The sequence below is a fragment of the Elephas maximus genome, chromosome 26 (assembly GCF_024166365.1).
Source record: "Elephas maximus indicus isolate mEleMax1 chromosome 26, mEleMax1 primary haplotype, whole genome shotgun sequence".
In the NCBI taxonomy this organism is placed as follows: Eukaryota; Metazoa; Chordata; class Mammalia; order Proboscidea; family Elephantidae; genus Elephas; species Elephas maximus.
This window is the reverse complement of record NC_064844.1, coordinates 6,868,884-6,891,044: the sequence shown is the minus strand read 5'-3', so window position 1 is coordinate 6,891,044 and position 22,161 is coordinate 6,868,884. Positions and strand designations below refer to the sequence as shown.

The following is a 22,161-nucleotide window of genomic DNA, read 5'->3' as shown; positions in this document are numbered from 1 at the left end:
AGGTGTTATTATCACATTGAGAGCTTTTCCCAGTGAACTAAGTTTGCCTCTCCCTCCAGTCTGCCCCCCAATTCTGATGTGCTCTACTCTGGAATACTGTACACATATGTGAAATAGGACGGAATATAGTACATTCATGTGACAAAGAACATGTTTAAGAATGCCTTCAATTTTATAGAAGAAATACACTAAATATTAATAAAACAATGTTTGCATTTTTATTTCACACTTTATATTTTAAATAAATAGATAATTCAAATTCTTTCCAAGAAAGTCACTTACTGTTTTAAGCTCTTGGCGCAACTGCTGGTTGTAATTTGTAGATTCTTCTAATCGAGCTTCTAAAGCAGCAATTTTTTCTTCTTTTATTTCAAGAGACTTCTTTAGAGTAGATTCTAATTTCGATTCCAAAAGTTTGTACCTACTATCCAGGTATAAAAGTAATATAGTTCATCACTGGAGGTCAGAAAATTGTTTTTAAAGGTAATTTATGACCATAGATTCTGATGTCATTAATAGTTCTTATAAAATTGTCTTTTCTTTTTTTTTTTTTTAAAGAGGTGAGTAAAGTTACCCTCCTCTCCCTGTCTTCCTTTAAAACTATTCCTCGTCATGAAGTGACAAAAACCACTCAGTAAGCTGAGCTCTAGATCACAGCCTGGGCTGTCGGAAGGGACAGTTGATGCTCAAAACCAGACATCTGGAAGAGCTAAGTCCCCGACTATTCCTTTTAGTTTTACAAGACTAGAATCTATACAAAGAGGAAGAGGATAGAGTCAGCATACAATCAAGCATTTGCCCATGATGTAATGTGTATTTATACAAGGACACATACCTAGCTAAGACTTAAAGCCTGCTAACACTACATGTCATCAGGGTTGCAGAACATTCAGGAAAGACAGTGATATAGGGTCGCTAGGAGTCGGAATTGACTTGACAGCGCTGGTCTTTTTGGGGGGTTTTAGTGATACACTCTAGACACAGGATACTGGTGACAGTGTGGGAAGAGGCAGACAGATGTGACTGCCAATTTTCTAGTTATCTTTTTGAATGGTGGATTCATGAAAAACTATAGTATTAATTAAACTTTTTTTTTTTAAAAAAGAGCTGTACATGGACCCAATTTCAGAAAGTATTATAAACCAGGGACAAAACTCATTATTAAATATTTGTGAAATAAATGAATTGCATCTTGCCTAGACTATCACAAAAGCTTCCTTACTGGTCGCTGTGCCTCCAAGTTCACTCCTTTGCCAATTCATCTTTTATGTCACTCTAAGAATTGCTCAAACATACTTTTGTGTTTTGTTTTTGGGTGGGGGTGAAAATACACACAACAAAACATATACTCGTTCAACAGTTTTTACATGTGGAGTTCAATGACAAAAGTTACACACTTCACACCAGGTCACCAATTCCGCTACCTCTACTCGTACTGTTTCATCACCATCAACTCAGACTCCAGCCCTTGAAGCTCTCATCTGTGCTTACTGTTGTCAATTTGATCTCATGGAGATAATTCCTTACAACAGCACAGTGCTCACGGCAAACATTCTTTATTAATTGAGCCAAACTGTTGTTACGTTTAAAAATGACTTCATGGGATAGTTTCATTTCAAGGTTTAAAAATTGTTTCAAGGCAACAGATTTGTAAGTTTTGTGCTTTTCTCTGCACGGAGTATCTTTCCCCATTATTTCCACCTAGCAAACTTCTATCATTCTTGTAGATTCAACTGAAGTATTATCACTTCTGTGATGCTTGGTGATCAGCAGACAGTAAAAGCTCAAAATAAGGTCTGGGAAGAAGTGCCAATAGCTTTCAGGGCCCAATGGGAGCTGCGAAATTTGTAACAAAATTTTACAACAAAAATTTTTATACTTTTTATAACAAATAGAGCAGATACATGGTTTACTCTTTTTTTTTTTTTTTTTTTGGCCAAGAACACATAGCAGAGTGTCTTAGATGTAGCACATAATAAATCTGTTTGAATAAAGTGATGCAACTGGTGGATGTGAACTGCCGGCCTTTGGGTTAGCAGCCATTGCTTGCCATAGCTATTAACCACTGAGCCACCAGGGTCAACTACATTAGCACCTATCTGTTTAACTCAAAAATATTTCTTTATGAAATTATCTGTAAAATTATTTCAATTACCGTTACTTGACTTAAACTGAAGGCTACAAAAAAAGCCTCAAATTACTTCTCTTTGTTATTGTAGACCTGGCTATTAAAAGTATCAATCTATTATGTTTATTTTTAATATTCTCAAAATTAAGAAAACAAATCCCATATAATCAATATTTTTTCTATACATTCATTTAATACAGAATATAAACACTTATTACAACAGCAACAATGGGTATATGATAGAATACAATTTGTATAATTAAAAAATTCCAGTACTTAAAATCTAGTCTACATAAAACAACACACTTATCAATACACAGCTTCTATTCTAGCCAGAACCACACAACTTCTATTCTAGCCAGAACCACGTGGCAGACTGGATTCTAAATACTGGACTACTTGAAAATCAGATTAACTCTCATAGACTTACCATGGGAGAAGAGAAATTTTCTTAAAACCTCTACTGAACATCTTCAAAATAAAGGGTATATAGGCTAATTTTTCATCTTGTTTTTCAGACCTTAGTTTTCCACATTATTTTCATACCTTAATTGCTTCTCAGTGTATTTTCCTTTGCTTTACACTTTCCCTCCACTCCTCTTTACGTCCACATTTTGGCACACAAAAGAACTGAGGCATTTAAGCACGTGATTCAAAAGAAAAATAACTTTTGCTTAAACTGACTGTGCATTTCACAAAGGGTGAGAGGTTATTTGTTGTTAAAATCTTATTTTATTTTCACAGATAATTATACCTTCCAAACTTCTACTACCTGGGTGGCATTCTCTTTTCCTATTTGAAACATTTTAGTGTTTTTTTCTTTTCCTTGTATGGATATTTTGTTTAATTTATTTACTTACTTATTTATGCTTATCTGATTCCTTACATTCTTCTTACAGAACTTTCTCCCAAGGAAGAAAGGGACCAGAAACAAGGGTAAAATACACAGGTGTTTTCTACGGCTAGTACAGGAAACAACAACAAAAAAGGTGAACATTTGTCAGATTTAATACCCACCTGTCATCAGTGCTCTGCTCATCATGTAAGAGTCGCTCTTTATTTAACCCTATCTTTTCAAGCTCATGAGTTAATTTTTCAAGATCATTGTTCATTTGTTGAGTCTTCAATTTTTCACTCACCAAATCCTTATTTTAAAAGAAGTGCAAAAGTCAAGTAAATGTAAAAAAATATATAAAACATCTAAGAAATCAGCCAAGATTTTAACAACTACCGTTTAGGAGTACATATAACTCAAACCAGGAAAGACACAAATGTTCTTAAACCTTTCCTTTATCATTCAAATGTAGTTAAGCAACAAAGTTATAACCTAGTTAAACAGATTTTTTTTCCTTCAATACTTTCTTTTAGCCCTAATGTTAAAACTAAAAGGAGAAACTCTCTTTACCTGTGAACACACATCTTGGGTCTGGAAACAGGGATGGACGGACAGATGGACACCCACACAGACACACACCCCAATTTACCCTTGAATAATGAGCTGGAACTTTAATTCCTCTCATGAACACATGTCGGTCACAACACTTCTTCCTACCAGACAAAAACACACACATGGACACACACACACCCACACCCATGGACACACCCACATACAGACATACATACACCCACAGACACACCCACACACAGACATACACATAGACACACCCACACACGGATACACATACACCCACACCCACGGACACACCCACACACAGACACACACACACTCACCCCAATTTACCTTTGAATAATGAGCTAGAGCTTTAATTCTTCTCACGAACACGTTGGTCACAACACTTCTTCCTACTAGACACAGGCACACCCACACACAGACACACCCACCCGACCCCTGCACCCCCACCATTTACCCTTGAATAATGAGCTGGAGCTTTAATTCCTCTCATAAACACATGTCGGTCACAACACTTTTTCCTACCACAAGCCCCCTTTCCTCCCAGTGGAAAAGGCCTAAGATACTGATCTGAAGAACTAGGGGATGTTCTTAGAAGTTCAGGCATACAGCAACAGAAAGAAAAAATGAGTGGCTGATGGTCCTTCATCCTTGGTTGGCAAAACGGTTAAGTGCTCAGCTGCTAATCAAAAGATCAGCAGTTCAAACTCACCTAGAGGCACCTCGGAAGAAAGGTCACGGTAACCTGCAACTCATGGGGTCACCATGAGTCTGGACTGACTCGGGGGAAAGTGTGTGGTTTTGGTTGCTTTGGCATGAACCTCCAGCGGAAATGCAGACTGCCCAATATGACTTGCCCCCAGAAAGCTGATACTTTTTTTTTTTTAATCACATACATATAGCATAAAAAACCAAAACCAAACCAACTGTCGTCAAGTTGATTCCAAGTAACAGAGACCCTCCAGGACAGGGTAGAACTGCCCCATAGGGTTTCCAAGGCTGTCAATCTTTATGGAAGCAGACGGCCACATATTTCTCCTGCAGAGCAGCTGGTGGGTTCCAATGGCCAATCTTTAGGTTAGCAGCCAAATGCTAACCACTGCATCACCAGGGCTCCAACAGTACAGCATAGGGGATGGCAAAAAAGAGCCCAGCATGCTATCTTCTGACTGGCACCGGCCATGTTCCACAGCACACAGTGTCAATCTACCCCTGTAAGTTTAAGAATTCAATACATACATCCCAGTAGGCACTATCAATTGTTCAGTGTTGACCTCTAGAATGAACTGGATCTGCCATCCCTCTGACATACAGGTCAAATTCACGGGCTCTGGAGTCTAAAAGATCTGGGTTTGAAATCAGCAGTCACACTCTGCCATTTATTAGCTGTGTGATCCTGGGCAAGTTACTTAATGTCTCTGAACCTCAGTATTCTAATTGGAAGAGTAGGAATAATACCTACAAAGAGTTGGTTGTGAAAATAATATATGTATTTATAAATATAACTTATATGAAGCCCTTTGCCTAGTACCTGGCACATGGTTAGCATTCAATGAATAGTGGCTATCATGCTTCCTATTATACTTAGTATTCAGTAAGAGTCTTGCTCAAATATTTTAATACCATTTTGAAATAAAAATTAAAAATTATAATGTAGTCAGATATCACACAGGAAACTTATTACAATTTTTTAAAAATGTGCTTATTAGTAGGAAACTTAAAAACTTCCTATTTCTAATTCCAATTTCCTAAACTGTAAGATGATGCCAATTACTGATGGGTTCCGATAAAACTTTCATTTAAAAATATGAAAAATATTTTCCTTAAATTTCACTAAATATATTTACCTCACGTAACGTAACCAAAGTTTTTATATCAATAGTTGCTCTCTTCACAAGCTCCTTATTTTCTTTCTCTAATTCTTTCAGGCGAACACAGGATTCTTTGTATATGCCAATTTCTTTGAACAGTGTTTTGTTTTCTTTTTCCAAGTTTCCAATTTTCACATTATTTTCCTCTAACGTGGTATCCTTTATTTCTGCTTGTTGCCGGAGTCTCTTATTTTCCTTCTCCAGTTGCTTCTTATCTTTTTCCAGTTGAGAAGTCTCTTGCTCTAATGATTTATTTTCTTTTTCTAGCTGTTCCAGTCTTTTGCTAGATATTTTTAACTCTTCCAGATTTTTCTGCAGTGTTTGATTTTCCATTTCTAAGTCTTGTAGTTCACTCTCTAATTGCTGAATTTTTTTATTGCTGTTCTCTAGAGCTTTCTGTAGCCTTTGATTTTCCGTATCTAAACCCTGGTAGCTAACTTCTAAGCGTTCTGTTTTCTTGAATGATGCTTTCATGAGCTCTAAGCCCTTCTTCAGTTGCTCTTTTTCGCTTTCCAGTTCTTTATTCTCTAACTGTAGCTGGGCCATTTTCATGCTCGCACCCTTCAAGGATTCCACGTTCCTTCGTAGCTCTAAGTTCTCCTCATCAAGTTGGGAATTCTCTTTTTCTAGGGATTCTAACTGAAATGTAAGGTTTTTAAAGCTATCCAATGTTTTTTTTAATTTTCTATTTTCTCTTTCTAGCTCTGAATTTTCTTGTTCTAAGGCCTCAATTTTTTCACAAGTGATTTTTAAATTAGTTATCTTTTTCTGTAACAATTCGTTTTCTTTTTCAAGATGCTGCAATTCATTCTCGAGTTCTTCTGATCGTTCTCCTTTTTCTTTATAATGCTCCAATTCTTTTCTAATTTGTCTTTTTTCAAATTCAATCTTGCTAAGCTTGCTACTTGTTTCTTTGATAGATTCATGGAGAATCTTGTTTTCTTTTTCGACGTCTTTCACCCTCGCTTCAGCGCTGATCTGGGACCGTTGCCGTAGGGAAGACACGGTCTGATTCAGATGCTCGTTTTCCTGTTCTAATATTTTAATCTAACTCAAAAAAGAGAAAGAGAAAATTAAAAACCGTTAACTGAGTAAAAATTAAATATTTTAAATTACATAGTTTTCCCCTTCAAAAACTAACAGGTAAGGCAGAATATAAGAGTGCTATCATGTTTATTTCACTTTTAATTCTGTCAAATATTTACTGAGATACCACTGTGTACATATATGGCCAGGATGTGATGTCTCAGGGAGTTCACAATCTGAAGAAATGGTTACAAGAGACACATTTAATATTAAGCAAAAGTCTTTTGATTACTTAGTTACATGCTTCAAATTCAAATATGAATAGAGGTAAAACACACACACCCTTAAGGAGATAAGCTTTTACTTTCATTAATCTCTGCAATGCCTATACAGAGTGGGTGTTCAGTAAAAATTTGCTATATTACATATGTGTATGTGTGTCTGTCTATTCATTCTGAAAAAGAATTCTAATTAGGAAACCTCAAAATAACAAAATTACCTAGTACATTTGAGAACTAACCCAATTTATTGTGTGAGCTAACACAATGGTTTTCAAAATTTATTGTATGAAACAATCCCCCAAGAAGCTTGTAAAAGTAGATTCATGCTTAGTTAGCTCCGGAAGTTTTATTCTGTAGGCCTAGAGAAACTGGTGTTTTTACCAGCACCCTGAGAGGTGGCTGATATACACGCTCTGAGGACTCATACAGCCTTGGAAGGCCTATGGGGCAGTTCTACTCTGTCCTGCAGGGTTGCTATGAGTGAGAAACGACTCCACAGCAGAGGGTTTGTGTTTTTTTTTTTTTTGGGGGGGGGGTTTGAGGACTAATTTTACTTCTAAAAAATAAAAATGAAGAAATGGAAAGTCACCCAATACATCCAGTTTTCAGTTTCTCAATCATCAAATGAGAATGACTCATAAAAACCTGAAAGCAAATTCGAGAGTATGTAAGATGAATACTGGCCTTCAGCTTTTCTAAAATATATGGGAGAGAAAATGAGGTAAAAATGCTGTAAGAACCAAAAACAAACTCGTTCCAGTCTAGTCAATTCCGACTCATAGCATAACCACAGGACAGAGAAGAACTGCCCCCCAGGGTTTCTAAGGAGCACCTGGTGGATCTGAACTGCTGATCTTTTGGTTAACTGCTGAGCTCTTAACCACTGCGTCACCAGGGCTCCAAAACGGCTACAAAAAAATCTAAAATATTTTGCTTTCATGTTATATAAACATTTCGTCTACGTAAAAGTTTAAAATAACATTTGTAAATAAAATTTAAAATGCATATTTTGCTTAATTAATAAGAAATTACAAACCTGTCTCTCTGAATTTTCTCTAAGTGTTTCTACTGTTTTTTCAAGCTGAGCTTTCTCCTTCATTAGATCCTTGCTTAAATTCTGACAATTCTGAAGACTCTGCTTTTCTTGAATAATCTCATTTTCAAGAATTTCAACCTAGAGAAAATCAAATCACAAAAAACAAGATTTCATTAAATATTTTACAACAGTGGAAACGTGTCAAAACAAAGAATATCACTGAATAAGGAAAAATATAGTTTTAATACCCAAATGGTAAATTGGAGAAATTGAAACATAGTGACCAAGTGTTTGATGTTTTTAAGGAATTATTAATTTTTTCGGTGTGATAATGTCACTGTTCTTGTTTTTCAGAGACACACACTGAAGTACTCTAGGTGAAATGAAAACATGCCTAGGACTTGCTTTAAAACCACCCAGTGGTGCTGGGGACGGCTGGCAGGAGGAGAAATAAGATTAACTGTAAGTTGTTAATTGTTGAAGCTGAGTAATTAATGAACACACAGGGGTTCATTCTTTTCCACATTTATGTATGTTCGAAATTTTCCATAATAAGTTAAAACTATATTGAGGGCACATCAAAATGCTGAAATGTAAATGTTCTACCACAGTGCTATTTAAACTGTTAAACATATATTTTTAAACATGATATTAAATACTAAATTTTTATTTACCTTTTTATTTAGCCTTTGATTTTCCTTTTCAATTTTCAGGATTTTGGAAGCGTTGCCTTCTACAGAATCCACAGTACTCCGAAGCTCTTCTACAGTTTTTGCCAAGCTCTGGTTTTCCATCTCCAACTTCAATAACCTACTTGATGTCAACTCATTCACCTCGTGGCCCAAGGATTTCTGTGGTGCTATGATATTGAAAAATACGCCATTGGTAAAACCCCGTATACTCTTTACTATTTAGAACACTGTGTGTAAACGCACCTGTGTCACCTAGTCTTCAACTTCATAAAAAACTAATAAAGTTATATGAGATAGACACAATGAAAAAAAATAACAGGTGAAAGAAAGTTATATCTGCAATTTTAATGGATCCATACACAATCTAGCTCAAAGCACAAAATTTAAACTGAAGAGACCAGAGTTCCAGTCCAAGTTTCAGGAGAAATGAACTTGGCAACACCCAACTCACTTCCACCTCAACGAGGCTGAGGCTACTTGTATAAAATATAATGGTGACAGTCCTGTGTACCTCACCGGGTCATTGTGTGAATCAAATAAGAACTATAAAGCGTATTCCATGCCACAACTTGAAAAGATTAAAGGAAGGCAGTTTGAGGGAAAAAAATTCTAGTGTGAGTCCGAGAACGGTGAGCTAGTATCCACTAGCCATGCTGAAGAAGACTGCTTCTTGTAAATGAAGAATCCGTGCTCCAGCCCAAAGTGCAACACCTACTCCATACTGCCATGGGACATCACTTTTTCTGAGTAGATTTCAGCATTACATTTTTAAACATGAAAACTTGATTTCCAGCTCTGTAAATAATGCTCTCTGAGTTACAGTAAGCCAAAATTAATTTTTTAATAACCCTTTTTTTATCATATACTCATTAAAAAATCTGATGATATAAAAATATTAGTACTTCGATTGAAATATACCTAGAATTTATTTCAAAATCCTAGATTTCAGGAGGGGAAGTGGATGGAGGTATGGGAAGGCATTTCTAGGTCTATTTCTGGGCATGTTTGAAATTCTTCATCATGAAAAGCTAAGAAACATATAGACACAACATATACCCCCATACCCATACATTCTCTTCCAAATTAGGTGCAGCAAAATACCACCCAGATTTTAGAAAGCTCAATTTTTATTTCCAGCTTTTGTTCTAATCAGTACATTGCTAATCCTTCAGTAAAAGCTGGTATACTGCACAGTCACTTACTTTTTTACTTGTAAGTCTTCTTTAGTAAAACTCTAATTCACAATCTGCCTTGGAACCCTATGGGGCAGTTGTACTCTCACAGGGTCGCTATGAGTCGGAACTGACTCCACGGCACCCAGTAACAATGATAGTAAGTCATGATTTTCAGCTATGCATTTCAAATGCCCAACATTAAGCTAAAATACATGATATACGTTAATAATACCCTCAGTGTTACGTGCTTCAGGTCAGATTATGAAGAATTAAAAAGTATGCGCACAACACATTTTTAATAACATGGGAGAGTGCCTATGTTATAATCTTAAGCAAAGAAAGGAAACTGAATTGACCTGATGATGTTTAAAATACATATATATATATGTAAAAAAAATCCTGGAAGCAAATTTTCTGAAATGTGAAAGTGATTTAAGAAATCATTAGTGACTTTTATTTCCTCCTTTTTATTTTTTTCACATTTCGCAAATTTTCTACAAAGAAAGGCACTTATATAATTAAAAAAAAAAAAAAAAAAATTTAAAGGAATATCCAGGTCCATGGAAACCCTGGTGGCGTAGTGGCTAAGTGCTACAGCTGCTAACCATACAGGCTGGCAGTTCAAATCCACCAGGCGCTCCTTGGGAACTCTATGGGGCAGTTCTACTCTGTCCTATAGGGTCGCTGTGAGTCGGAATTGACTTGATGCCAGTGGGTTTGGTTTTTGGTTGTTGGGTATCCAGGTCCATGACCCCAGCTAAGACCAATTATAAAACAAGTGTGATACAATACTAATAATAGTCGTTAACAGTTGAACTGCTTACTAGTTACCAGGCTTTGTTCTAGGGACTCCCTATGCATTAACAAATTTCACACTCACAACCACCCTAGAAAGCACTTACATTACTGTCTCCACTTACCAGATAGTAAACTCTTAACCAGCAGAGGAATTTTAACTACTTTTGTAGTAGAAAACATTTATTTAAGTCTGAGCTGCTTTTTGTAAGTGAATTTATAAGGAATACAATAAAAAAAAGTTCCCCATGTATTTTAAGCAACACATCAAGTTCATTAGTTGAACCTCATCACTCACTATGTAGTCAGAAGTGGGAGGGTCCCAGAATGTGGAATTAAGGTAAATCTCAAGTTTAAAATTAGAAGAAGCCCAACAGGTAAGGAATAGAATGAACCATCTGTAGAATGAATTATTCTGTTAGCGCTAGACTGTTCAGTTCTGTTGGAGTTTATTTCTTCCTCACCACCGTCTCCTCAGGGCTTGGGATAGTATTCTTCACACAGCTGGTCTTAATAAATACCTGCTGAATGAAGGAATACAGGTATCTGACAACAAGTAACTGAGGAATTAGGGAACTTTGGTGTAATTTCAATAAAGTGTATCAGTATCAGCATATCCAAAGCTATAATCCAAACAACTGTATGTTATGTACACATCTAGCCTGAGGAAAGGAGACAGGTCAATTAGAGCCTAGCGAAAAAGAGCCCAAAGTTAAAATTTATAGTGGTCTTTTACCGTCTGAGGGGTATAACTGGGCTGGGCTGGTTGGTAGGTATAACCCTATAATGGGGACCACCACGTACTGATGAAAGTAGCTATGAACTTCCTTAACTTCCTTTCTTCTAATGACACAGGCACATAGGAATATTCCCACTACATTTTGATTTTGCCTATAGGCAAAGAACAGCTGGCCGGCTAATATGACTTTACTGTTTTATTTAGTAGATGGCTATACTTAAAATTAATTCACTGGCATTCCAGCCCCTCGTGAGAGTAACATGAAGTAATGCCCAAGCAGCTAATCAAATCTATTACTGCACTCATAGAACTGAGCTCTAAGACAAGCACAGCTAAGGACCAGACCCAGAGATATGCTAACAACATGGTACTTTGGGAAATCTTGCCTAGGGAGGCAAGGGGTCTTCTGAGATACCACCAGCTGGGGAAAGTAAAGAACTACAAAAAAAAAAAGTTCAGAAAAGTAAGCATAAATACAATTTATTCAGTCGCCCATTTAAATAGAACATGTGAAATACCTTCAGAAAGTTCACTAGTTCTAGATATCTGTTCCAGCTCCCAGCCCAGATGTAACGATTCATCCATACTTTGCTTCTGTGCCATTTCCAGAGTCATGTTTTCTTCCATTAATTCCTCAATCTTTTTTCTATCCATATCACGTTCCTTTTTATTGGCATGAGTGCGGGAAGCAAGAAGAGAAAACAAAGCTAAGAAGTGGTACAAATGATTTCAAGCTAATACTTTATTACTTGGAACTTTTATTTATCAGATGCTAATTAATACAAGAATAAAGTTTGAATTCCTTAAAATTTTCATAGTCGAAGGCAACAATCAGTTATTCTAATTATTATTAATGATCACTAGGTGTCTGACATCCTTTTAACATGATCTCTGGGGACACTGTGAAAACTCTCCTTCATAGTCAATATATTGTTTTGGTGATATAATGAAAGAATTCTGATCCACCATTTTTAGCAAATAGGTTTATTTCTGTAATCTTTAAGGTATGATTACACAATAATTTATTAATTGTGGTTTTTTTAATGATAGAAGACAAAATTAATAAGTAATATCACTGTAATAAAAGCAGAAATTTCTACTACTCCTGTATTTATGTAAAGTTGAAGCCATCTAACTTACTTAGCTCTCCTCTCTGTTAGAGCCTCAAGTGCATAAATTTAGCCATCCTTGTAATCAAGGGAAATCATCTTAGAATTTTTCCTCAGAGGCCATGTAACTGATCTACCTCATAATACTTACCATTTCCATGTCATGCAGTTTAGCCTTTAGTTGTAAATTCTCCTTTTCTAATTCATGTAATTTATCAGAACGAGCTCGAGTTCCTTCTAGTTGGTCTTCCAACATGGTTTTTGTTTCTAATAAAACTTGATTGTCTTCTTTTAATTCCTATAAGCATTTAAAATACGCTTAACTATCACAAACATGTTAATATATGTTAATTTTGTAAAGCTCTGGAACATAAAACTTCTTTATCGTAAAATAAAACATTAAGCTGTCTTTATCAACAGTTCTATTCAGAGTCAAGCTACTGAGTAACAGAAATACAGTCAGTGCTTTCTTGGCTTCATTTTTCTTCAAGATTTTAAGCTAGTGTGCAAACAAAATGCTTAGTATGTATGTTAGGATGTCGAATAGTACTACAATTTCACAGGAAATTGTTGGAGTATATTTAAGTTTCTTAGTCACAATGGTAAAGAAGTATATGTAGGTGTTCAGATATTTAAGACATAATTCTCCATAAAATCAGGGCCTAATTTATTGACTGAATGGACTTAAGGATTCCTTCCTTTTAGAGATATAACTTGATGAAAGAAGAGTTGGGCATCTTTGTAGTAAAATACCAAAACCTGAACAAGGGCTCACATAAATCATACACCAAGGATCTATCAAGAAACATAATCTTGAGAAAATGCTTAAAATCTCCACAGATATTTCTAAGATATGTGTCCACACCTATCTAGCTAGTTATAGGCTGTGGTTCATGAACATGAGTCAAGGTAAAGTATATTAAGACTGGCATCTATGAGGATCTCCCAACAGTGCCATGCATATACACGTTTAAATAACTGCCAAAGAATTTAAACGCACATTATGTTTTTTTTTTTTTTTTATGTTAGCTACCTTTTGGGCCTATATTCTGGTAACTATGGAACCCTGGTGGTGCACTGCTTACGAGTTCAGGCTGCAATATCAAAGGTTGGCAATTCGAATCCACCAGCCACTCCTTGGAAACCTTATGGGGCAGTTGTACTCTGTCCTGTAGGGTCACTATGAGTCAGAATAGACTCGACAGCAACAGGTTATCATGCTAAAATGTTCTACTTTCTCTTTAATGTTCTCATTTCTTGGTTTTACATGCTCCTCCTTTGTCATCTCCATACTGAAACTGACCAGAATCTCCTGTTTACAGGAAATTAACTCACAAAAGAAAAAAGGGATGCAAGGATTTTTGAATTCTTGCTGTCAAACTCAACTCCATTGTGTATAACACTAAACTGCAAACATCAAGTAGGAATTTTTTTTCTAATTTGTTGACATGTATATAGACTTCATTGACCCTAATTTAGTAAATCTGAGTTAAACAGTAGTCAGAAGTATTTTTGCTTTCACTTTCGGTAAGAAGTTTGAGATTAGTAAAGATAAATAACTTAATTTTGATTATGAGGGAAGGGCTTCAAAGGTCTGAAATATCTAGGGTGCTAAATAAAGGAATGAAAGAAGAGCGCAAAAAGTTCTACGTAATTATGTGGAAAAATCCTGTTGTAATACTCTAAGCAATATGCTGACTGTTATGGGTTGAATTGTCTCCCCCCAAAATATGTGTTGGAATCCTAACCCCTGTACATGTGGTGAGTAGCCCTGGTGCTGCAGTGGTCAAGCGCTCTGCTGCTAACTGAAAGGTGGGCAGTTCTAACCCACCCAGTAACTCCGTATGAGAAAAGACCTGGCGATCTGCCCCATAAAGATTATAGCCCAGGAAACCCTATGGGGCAGTTCTACCCTGTCCTATAGGGTCGCTGTGAGTTGGAATTGACTCAATGGCACACAACAACAACATCACCATACATGTGGATGTGAGTTCACCAGGGAATAGGATTTTCCTTGTTATGCTGATGAGGCTATACCGGTATACAGTGTATCTTAAACCTACTCACTTTTGAGATATACAAGGAGCAGATCAGGCACAGAAGCAAGCAAGCCTGAATGGGGACATCTATATAGGTGTCATGCGGAGAACTCCAAGAAAAAGCTGAGACAAGGATTTTCCCCCAAAGTGGACAGAGGGGCTTTCTCCTATAGCTGGTGCCCTAAATCTGGATTTCTAGCCCCCTAAACTGTGAGAAAATAAATTTCTGTTCATTAAAGCCACCCCCTTGTGGTATTTCTGTTGTAACAGCACTAGATAACTGAGATATTGATCCATCATAAGACAAACACCCAGGGGTATTTGCTGTTCGCTCAACACTTCAAGAGTTCCTCACATTTATTAAACACATTTTTAATGCATTTTGAAAATTACACTTTTAAAGGAAAAATATCACGACACTTTACATGATGCAACACACCTCAACTCGTGCCTTATAAAATTCAATATCGTGTAACCTTTCTTTGTATCTGCTGACTTCACTTTCAAGCTTATCAACTCTGATTGCCTTCTCTCGAAGCACATCTAATTCATCTCGGTACATCCTGGCAGAACGAGCATCGGAAAGCAAACTCATGTTCTAAACATAAATAAATAAAAAAGTTAATATTATATTATTTTCTATTTGCAAATTGATATCCCTCGGCTGCACGACTAGATACATTTACTCTAAAAAAAAAAATCAATGAATCGTACACTTTACAAAGGTGAATTTTATGGTATGTAAATTTTACTTCAATACATTGTTTTAAAAACGAGGAGACGGAGAAATAAATCAGTTACAAAAGGAAAAATATTGTATAATCCCACTTACATGAAATATCTACAGTAGACAAAGGTATAGACAAAGATGTTGAAATGGCAAAGTGCTGGTTTTTTATATATATATAGACACACACACACCACGATAAACAATATTTTCTTTAAAAACAGGGAGATAAAGTCTTTTTCACCAATAATATAAAGTATTTTAAACATACATATACATATGCCTATAGATAAATTTTTCCACTATGTGCTCTATCAGGAATGTAAAAAATATTCCGAGTATTTTTAAGTTAATCCCTACTTAACAGAACCAGTTTTAAGTAATTCAAGGTGACAAAGTTATCTTTAAAAAACTGGATCATAAAAAAAGCTGAAGAGGCAAGCTGTGTCACTAAAGTGTACCATTAGTTACTTTAGAGAAATATTCTATCCAGATACATTGCAACATACCAAATTTTTGCTTAGATTTTTAAATGATTTTAAGTAAAATGATTAATGTATACCTTAATGCCATAAAAAAAAAATTTTTTTTAATGCCATTTGAAGCAAAAATTAAAATCCAAACTTTTAAAAGCCTTCCTGTCATTCCTTTAGGACAGCCAAGTGTGGTCCAGGGACTTTCAGGCAGTCAGTGAGGTCTAAACTATTTTCATAATACTAAGACATTATTTGCCTTTTTCATTCTCATCCTCTCTTGTGAGCACAGTGGAGCTTTCAAGAGGATTCATGGCATATGGTATCATAACAGACTGAATGCAGAAACAACTATGACAACAGTTGTCTTATTAAACCAGACATCAAAGAGATCCACAGAAACGTAAAACAGTACCACTGTTCTAATTTTTTTTTGAGGGGGGGGAAATGTCTATTTAGTTAAAACGCTTTTTTTTTATGTGAACATGGAATGGGTTGAGTAATATTTTTAAATGAATCATTAAATACAATTTTTAAAAATTCTTAGTTTTAATTTTGAATAGCGCAAATACCAGTAGACATAAGCTACCTAAGCAATCCTCATTAATTTTTAAGAGTGGAAAGTGCTCGAGACCAAAGAGTTTGAGAACTGCTGCTTTAGAAGGTGCGTGTGCATGCCACACACACACACACACACACTCACACACACTGCTACCAAGAAGTGGAACAGCAGCTACAGAATATCTGGAAAGAAAGATTATAGCTCCAAGTCTCATTAATCTGGGGATATTCCAGGTTTATGATCCTGCAAGTGGGGTATTCCCTGCATTTAAAAACGGTAGGTTAGGAAAAATAAAGGGAAGAAACAATTGTGCACCCTTACCCCAATCATTACCACTTAACGGGTTAAACAAGAGCTCATGTCATACACCCAAACGAGAACAACGCATTACCAAACCATTAACACCAGTTAACTCAATTTTTGTCAAGATGAAAAAATACAAAGTTTTGGTGAAGTAAAAAGAATTGATTTTTAAAAAGTGTACTTTTTTAAAATAATTTTTATTGTGCTTTCAGTGAAAGTTTACAAGTCAGTCTGTCACATATAAGCTTATACACCCCTTACTCCATACTCCCACTTACTCTCCCCCTAATGATTCAGCTCACTCCCTCCTTCCAGTCTCTCCTTTCGTGACCATTTTGCCAGTTTCTAACCCTCTCTACCCTCCTATCTCCCCTCCAGACAGGTGATGCCAACATAGTCTCAAGTGTCCACCTGATACAAGTAGCTCACTCTTCGTCAGCATCTCTCTCCAACCCATTGTCCAGTCCCTTCCATGTCTGATGAGTTGTCTTTGGGAATGGTTCCTGTCCTGGGTCAACAGAAGGTTTGGGGACCATGACCGCCGGGATTCCTCTAGTCTCAGTCAGACCATTAAGTCTGGTCTTTTTATGAGTATTTGGGATCTGCATCCCACTGATCTCCTGCTCCCTCAGGGGTTCTCTTTTGTGCTCCCTGCCAGGGCAGTCATCGGTTGTGGTGGGGCACAATCTAGTTCTTCTGGTCTCAGGATGATTTAAGTCTCTGGTTCATGTGGCCCTTTCTGTCTCTTGGGCTCACAGTTACTGTGTGACCTTGGTGTTCTTCATTCTCCTTTGATCCAGGTGGGTTGAGACCAACTGATGCATCTTAGATGGCTGCTTGTTAGCATTTAAGACCCCAAACACCACATTTCAAAGTGGGATGCAGAATGTTTTCATAATAGAATTATTTTGCCAATTGACTTAGAAGTCCCCTTAAGCCATAGTCCCCAAACCCCCACCCTTGCTCCGCTTACCTTTGAAGCATTCAGTTTATCCCGGAAACTTCTAAAAAGTATAATATTTTGATCTTATTTAATAGAAAAAGAGTGAAAATCAGGAAAGCATTCTGTCATATATAAGCTAGTATAAAGCAGAGCCCAGAGACCCAGGGATATACGCATACTGGGCACCGTTTAGAGTAACAGTATTCCAGCTTCCAAGCCAAACACACACTGAAAGAGAAACCTGGAAATCCCCCGTCTTAAGAGGCTCCTCTGAATCTTAGTAAGGAGCCCTGGAGGCTCAACGGCTAAGCACCTGGCTGCTAACCAAAAGGCTGTGGTTAAAACCCACTTAGCCGTTCTGTGGGAGAAAGTTCTGGCAATCTGCTTCTATAAAGATTACAGCCTAGAAAGCCCTATGGGGCACAGTTTTACTGTCATATAGGGCCACTACGAGTGGACAACTGACTCAATGGCACCTAACAACAAAGTTTGAATAGCACTGCTAAAGAAAAGAAGGGAAGTCCAAAGACCTTGACTTCTAGTTTTGGCTGTTATTTTTGAAGGGACACTGAAAAGTCATCCAATCTCTTAAAGCTTCAGTAACCTCATTTGTTATATAAGGCATTAAGGTAAAGGTTATAAACAACAAGGAGAAAAACACCAATTTCCAGTGACTTGGGTGGTCCTATTAATAAAGGTACAAACCTCTTGTTGTAGCCTTTTTAGTTCTGTTTCCATTTGCTCAAGTTCTTGTTTACAGTCCAACAACTGTTCAGTCTTTTCCTCCCTTAAATGCAAAAATACATTTATTAAAAAATAAGCTTACTACTTTTGAAAACTATGATCACTATCTGCACTGATACAAATGTATTACCGTTACTAAATATCTAGTTAAACATGGTCTGAGCCATAAACTGTTATATCTCTACACACGTTCTCAAATCTCACAGGTTTTCATAATGTTTTCAACTCTGTTATGCTTTCAAACTGCATGTGCACAGCTCGCTCATAAACTGACATTAGAAACAGAAATACACATATATACTTCTGAGATGGTCTCTAAGCAGAAAAACTTATGTTTTCTTACAAGCTGTTTGAAACTATGAGCCATCAGAAAATTACTTAAAAATGTCTATCATCAGAAATTGATAAAGAGAAGAATGTGTTAAATCAGCTCTAGATGACGGCACTGTATCCACGTGCTACGATAAAGAAATCACAACTCATAATTAGAGGATTTCTGAATTATCAACACAACTCTGAAATATATCACAATGATACAATACATAGTAAAACCTCCCTAAATTGGTTTGTCGCATACGTAATATGATAGAAACCTCCTTAAACTGGCTCAGCACATATGTGATAAGATAAAGGAACTACGACATAAGATTATCTTTGTAAGGTGATACTGAGACACTAGGTATATCGTAAACAACCTCTAATCTTTGACCTTGAAGGTGACATACCAGTCTTTGTAAGTATGACATTGCCTAGCCTTTATCTTGCAAGACCAAATGAGACCCTTCCAGACACTATGATTGAGTGTCTGTCTGCCACCACTGAACCTAGACCCTAGCTAGGGAGGATCTCCCTCAAGTTCAAGCCCTGATCAAACTTTCCTCCTGAGATCTCTAGTGAAAGGTAAAAGCTTGAAGTCTAAAGACTGGAAATCTAACCACTGAACTAACATTGCAACTGTAAATTCTGATTTTCTGGTGCTAAATTAACGTTGCGCGGTTTTCCTCACGTGCCTTGATGTGAATACCTTGCAATAAACTAAACAAGGTTACACACGACAAACCTGAGCATTTCCTTATTTATGTTTAAGATAAAATCCTACATACTACCAACCCCAGGGGAAAGGCAAAAAAATGGATATCGGAAATTTGTATGATTAGATGCCATTAAACTCCCCCCGAATGCTCCACAAAGACTAACTTCCATGACTAATACCTTCATAATGAATAAGGTAGCATGTGTGTGTCTTCCTTTTTTTATGTTTTTGGCAATTAAAATGTCTTCTTTTGTGAGTTATTAGCTCATTCATGTCCATTGCCCAAGTTTCTATTGGATGGTTTATTTTCTCTTACTGATAAAAAGTTTTTATAAGCTCTTAACATAGATTGCCTTTTGTGATTTATAAGACATTTATTACAAATATTTCTTTAAAAATTGTCACATTTTTAATTTTACTTATTGTACTTTGGGACAGTAACACTGAAAATTTTTATGCAAATAGAGCAACCATTTCTTTTACAGATATTTCTTACGCTTTCATGAACAGTTGTTCCCCACCTAGAAAGCAAATATATATTCATCTATATTTCTTCCTGGTTCTTGTATCATTTTATTTTTACATTTAGCTCTTTAATACAACTGGAATTCATTTTGGTGTGTATGAGGTATGAATTTAAATTTTTTCCCAAAGAGTTATCCAGGATCCCAATCACATTAATAATGTAAAAATTCCCTTTTGCACTGATTTGACAACATTCTGCACAGCAAAGAAGCTTCCATCCACATCTCCCCACTGAAACTGTTCTCAGTAGAGTCGATGGCCTTCTGATTGTGAAATCTAATGGATTATTTTCAGATACTTTCAGAGAATTTAATACCGCCAACTCTATTCTTCCTCTTGACACTCTGTCTCCTTTGGCTTCCGTGACTCCACATTCTTTGGTCTTCTCCTTCTCTAAATAATTAATTCTCTGACTCTGTTGCTGGTTTCATGTTTTCTCTCCATCTTCTGGCTGACAATTATCAAGCTCTTATGATCTGTGCTAGGCACTTTGTTAACCACTTTATCCTTTGCCAAGCACTTAATCTTCCCAAGAGCCCTCTAGGGAAATAGCAGCGATGACAGCAGCTTACATTTATAGAATACTTATGCACTAGACATTGTTCTTAGCATTTTGCATATTTACTTCCCACAACAACACTAGGGTAGGCACCCACCTTCACAGAGCCACCAGTTATTACCTCTACTTAATAGACTATAAAACTGAGTAAGCCTTAGAGAGATGAAGTAACTCAGCCAAGGTCACTCACTCAAGAGGTGGTGAGCCAAGATTCACCTGCCCACGTGTCGTACCGCTCTAGGGCACTTGTTAGTACAAGCCTCATTTACAAATGAGGAAAGTAAGTCACATGGCTAATACACGATGGAGTCTGTCCCCAGTGGCAGTGCCCTTAACTACCCAGACGCCTTTTTAATGCGTGTGTTCTTCAGACCGTATGCTTCTACTTCCTCGTGCTCTTCCTGGACCATCTCATCCATTCCCATACATGTCCTACTTCCCTGAAACAAACATATTATCCCGCGTTAAGTACGCTAGTGATCCCAAATCTCTATTCTGCAACTCGGAGAATCAATATCCAAAGATCATCTCCATCTAAATGTTTCCAAGGCACCTCAAACTAAATACGTTAAAAATTAAACTTGCCTTTTACTTCAATAGGGCCCTGGTGGCACAGTGTTTAAGGGCTCAGCTGCTTAAGAAGAAAGAGGATGGCAGTTTGAATCTACCAGCTGCTCCCTGGAAACCCTATGGGGCAGTTCTACTCTGTCCTACAGGGTTGCTCCAAGTCGGAATCGACTCAACGGCAATGGGTTTTTTTTACTCCAATACTTACTCCTCTTTCCTACTTTACCTCTTTAAGTGAATGGCATCGCCACTCACATAGTAACTGACTACAGAAAACTAGGAATTAGACCAGAAGCTCCCTTTTTTCCTCACCTCCTTTAGGTCCTCATTGTTGCCTGGACTATCCTTCAATCCACCTTCACATTGCCATCAGAATTATTTATTTCTTCAATCACTACTTACTGAACACCCACTGAAAGCTGGCTACTAGGCTAGTTATCTCTTCATTAAAAGATAAATCTGATTTAGCTATTGTCCCATGCAGAAATTCTCAGTTGGTTTCCCTTATTTAAACTCCAAACTTCCTAGTGCTGCACTCACGTCCTTCCATGTATCCCCACTGCATTACTGTCAACTTCTTGCCATGCCCCTTCTTACACCCTACTGGACCTTACGCAGGGCTATACACACTGATCCTGCTGCTCAGAATACCAAATGGAGCCTTTCCAACCTAGTTAATGTCTAACATCAGCTAAAATGTGACTGTCTCTACGAAATCTCTCCTGGCACCACTCCCCCAAGTCAGAAATGACCAAAATTCCTTAGGGTCTCAACTGTAGCCTATACAGACTTCTATCACAGTGCCAGTTTCACTTTATTTCTGATCTGTTTAAAAGTTTATCTCCTAACTTAATAATAATAATAAAAGACAACTCAATTTAAAAATGGGCAAAGGACTTGTAGAGACATTTCTCCAAAGAAGGTATACAAATATATAAGCACATGAAAAGATGCTCAACATCATTAGTCATCAGGCAAATACAAATCAAAATCACAATGAGATACCACTTCACACCCACCAAGATGGCTACAATCAGAAAAAATGGACAACAGCCTGTTGGCGACGATGGGGAGAACTGAAACCCTCACACAATGTTGGTGCAGTCACTTTGGAAAACATTATGGCAGTTCCTCAAAAGGTTAAACACAGAGTTACTATATGATCCAGCAATTCCATTCCTAGGTAAATATCCAAGAGGAATGAAAACATATGCCCACGCAAAAACCTGAACACAAAGGGGTGGCCAACTGCAATCAGACAAAATACACTTTAAGCCAAGATCTATTATAAGAGATGAAGAGGGACATCATATATTGATAAAAGGATCAATCTATTAAGAAAATATAACAACCATGAATATACATGTGCCCAATATCAATGCACCAATATAAAGCAAACACTGACAGAACCAAAAGGAGTAAC

At 36.9% G+C, this 22,161-nt stretch overlaps 1 protein-coding gene across 9 annotated transcripts in view; it reads right to left on the bottom strand.

The window, feature by feature from the left end:
• The window catches only part of CCDC88A (coiled-coil domain containing 88A), a 129,738-nt gene that overhangs the window by 39,699 nt on the left and 67,878 nt on the right, over positions 1-22,161 (bottom strand). For 7 of the 9 annotated variants that reach the window (XM_049870559.1, XM_049870561.1, XM_049870562.1 and 4 more), the window contains exons 9-17: positions 18,016-18,097; positions 14,742-14,900; positions 12,415-12,561; positions 11,673-11,817; positions 8,428-8,612; positions 7,754-7,891; positions 5,387-6,457; positions 3,146-3,273; positions 283-424 (exon numbers count right to left, since the gene is read on the bottom strand). In XM_049870559.1, coding sequence (XP_049726516.1) covers positions 283-424; positions 3,146-3,273; positions 5,387-6,457; positions 7,754-7,891; positions 8,428-8,612; positions 11,673-11,817; positions 12,415-12,561; positions 14,742-14,900; positions 18,016-18,097 — 2,197 coding nt within the window. The remainder of the gene's footprint in view (positions 1-282; positions 425-3,145; positions 3,274-5,386; positions 6,458-7,753; positions 7,892-8,427; positions 8,613-11,672; positions 11,818-12,414; positions 12,562-14,741; positions 14,901-18,015; positions 18,098-22,161) is intronic. The other 2 variants (XM_049870560.1, XM_049870566.1) reach the window with 1 other exon arrangement.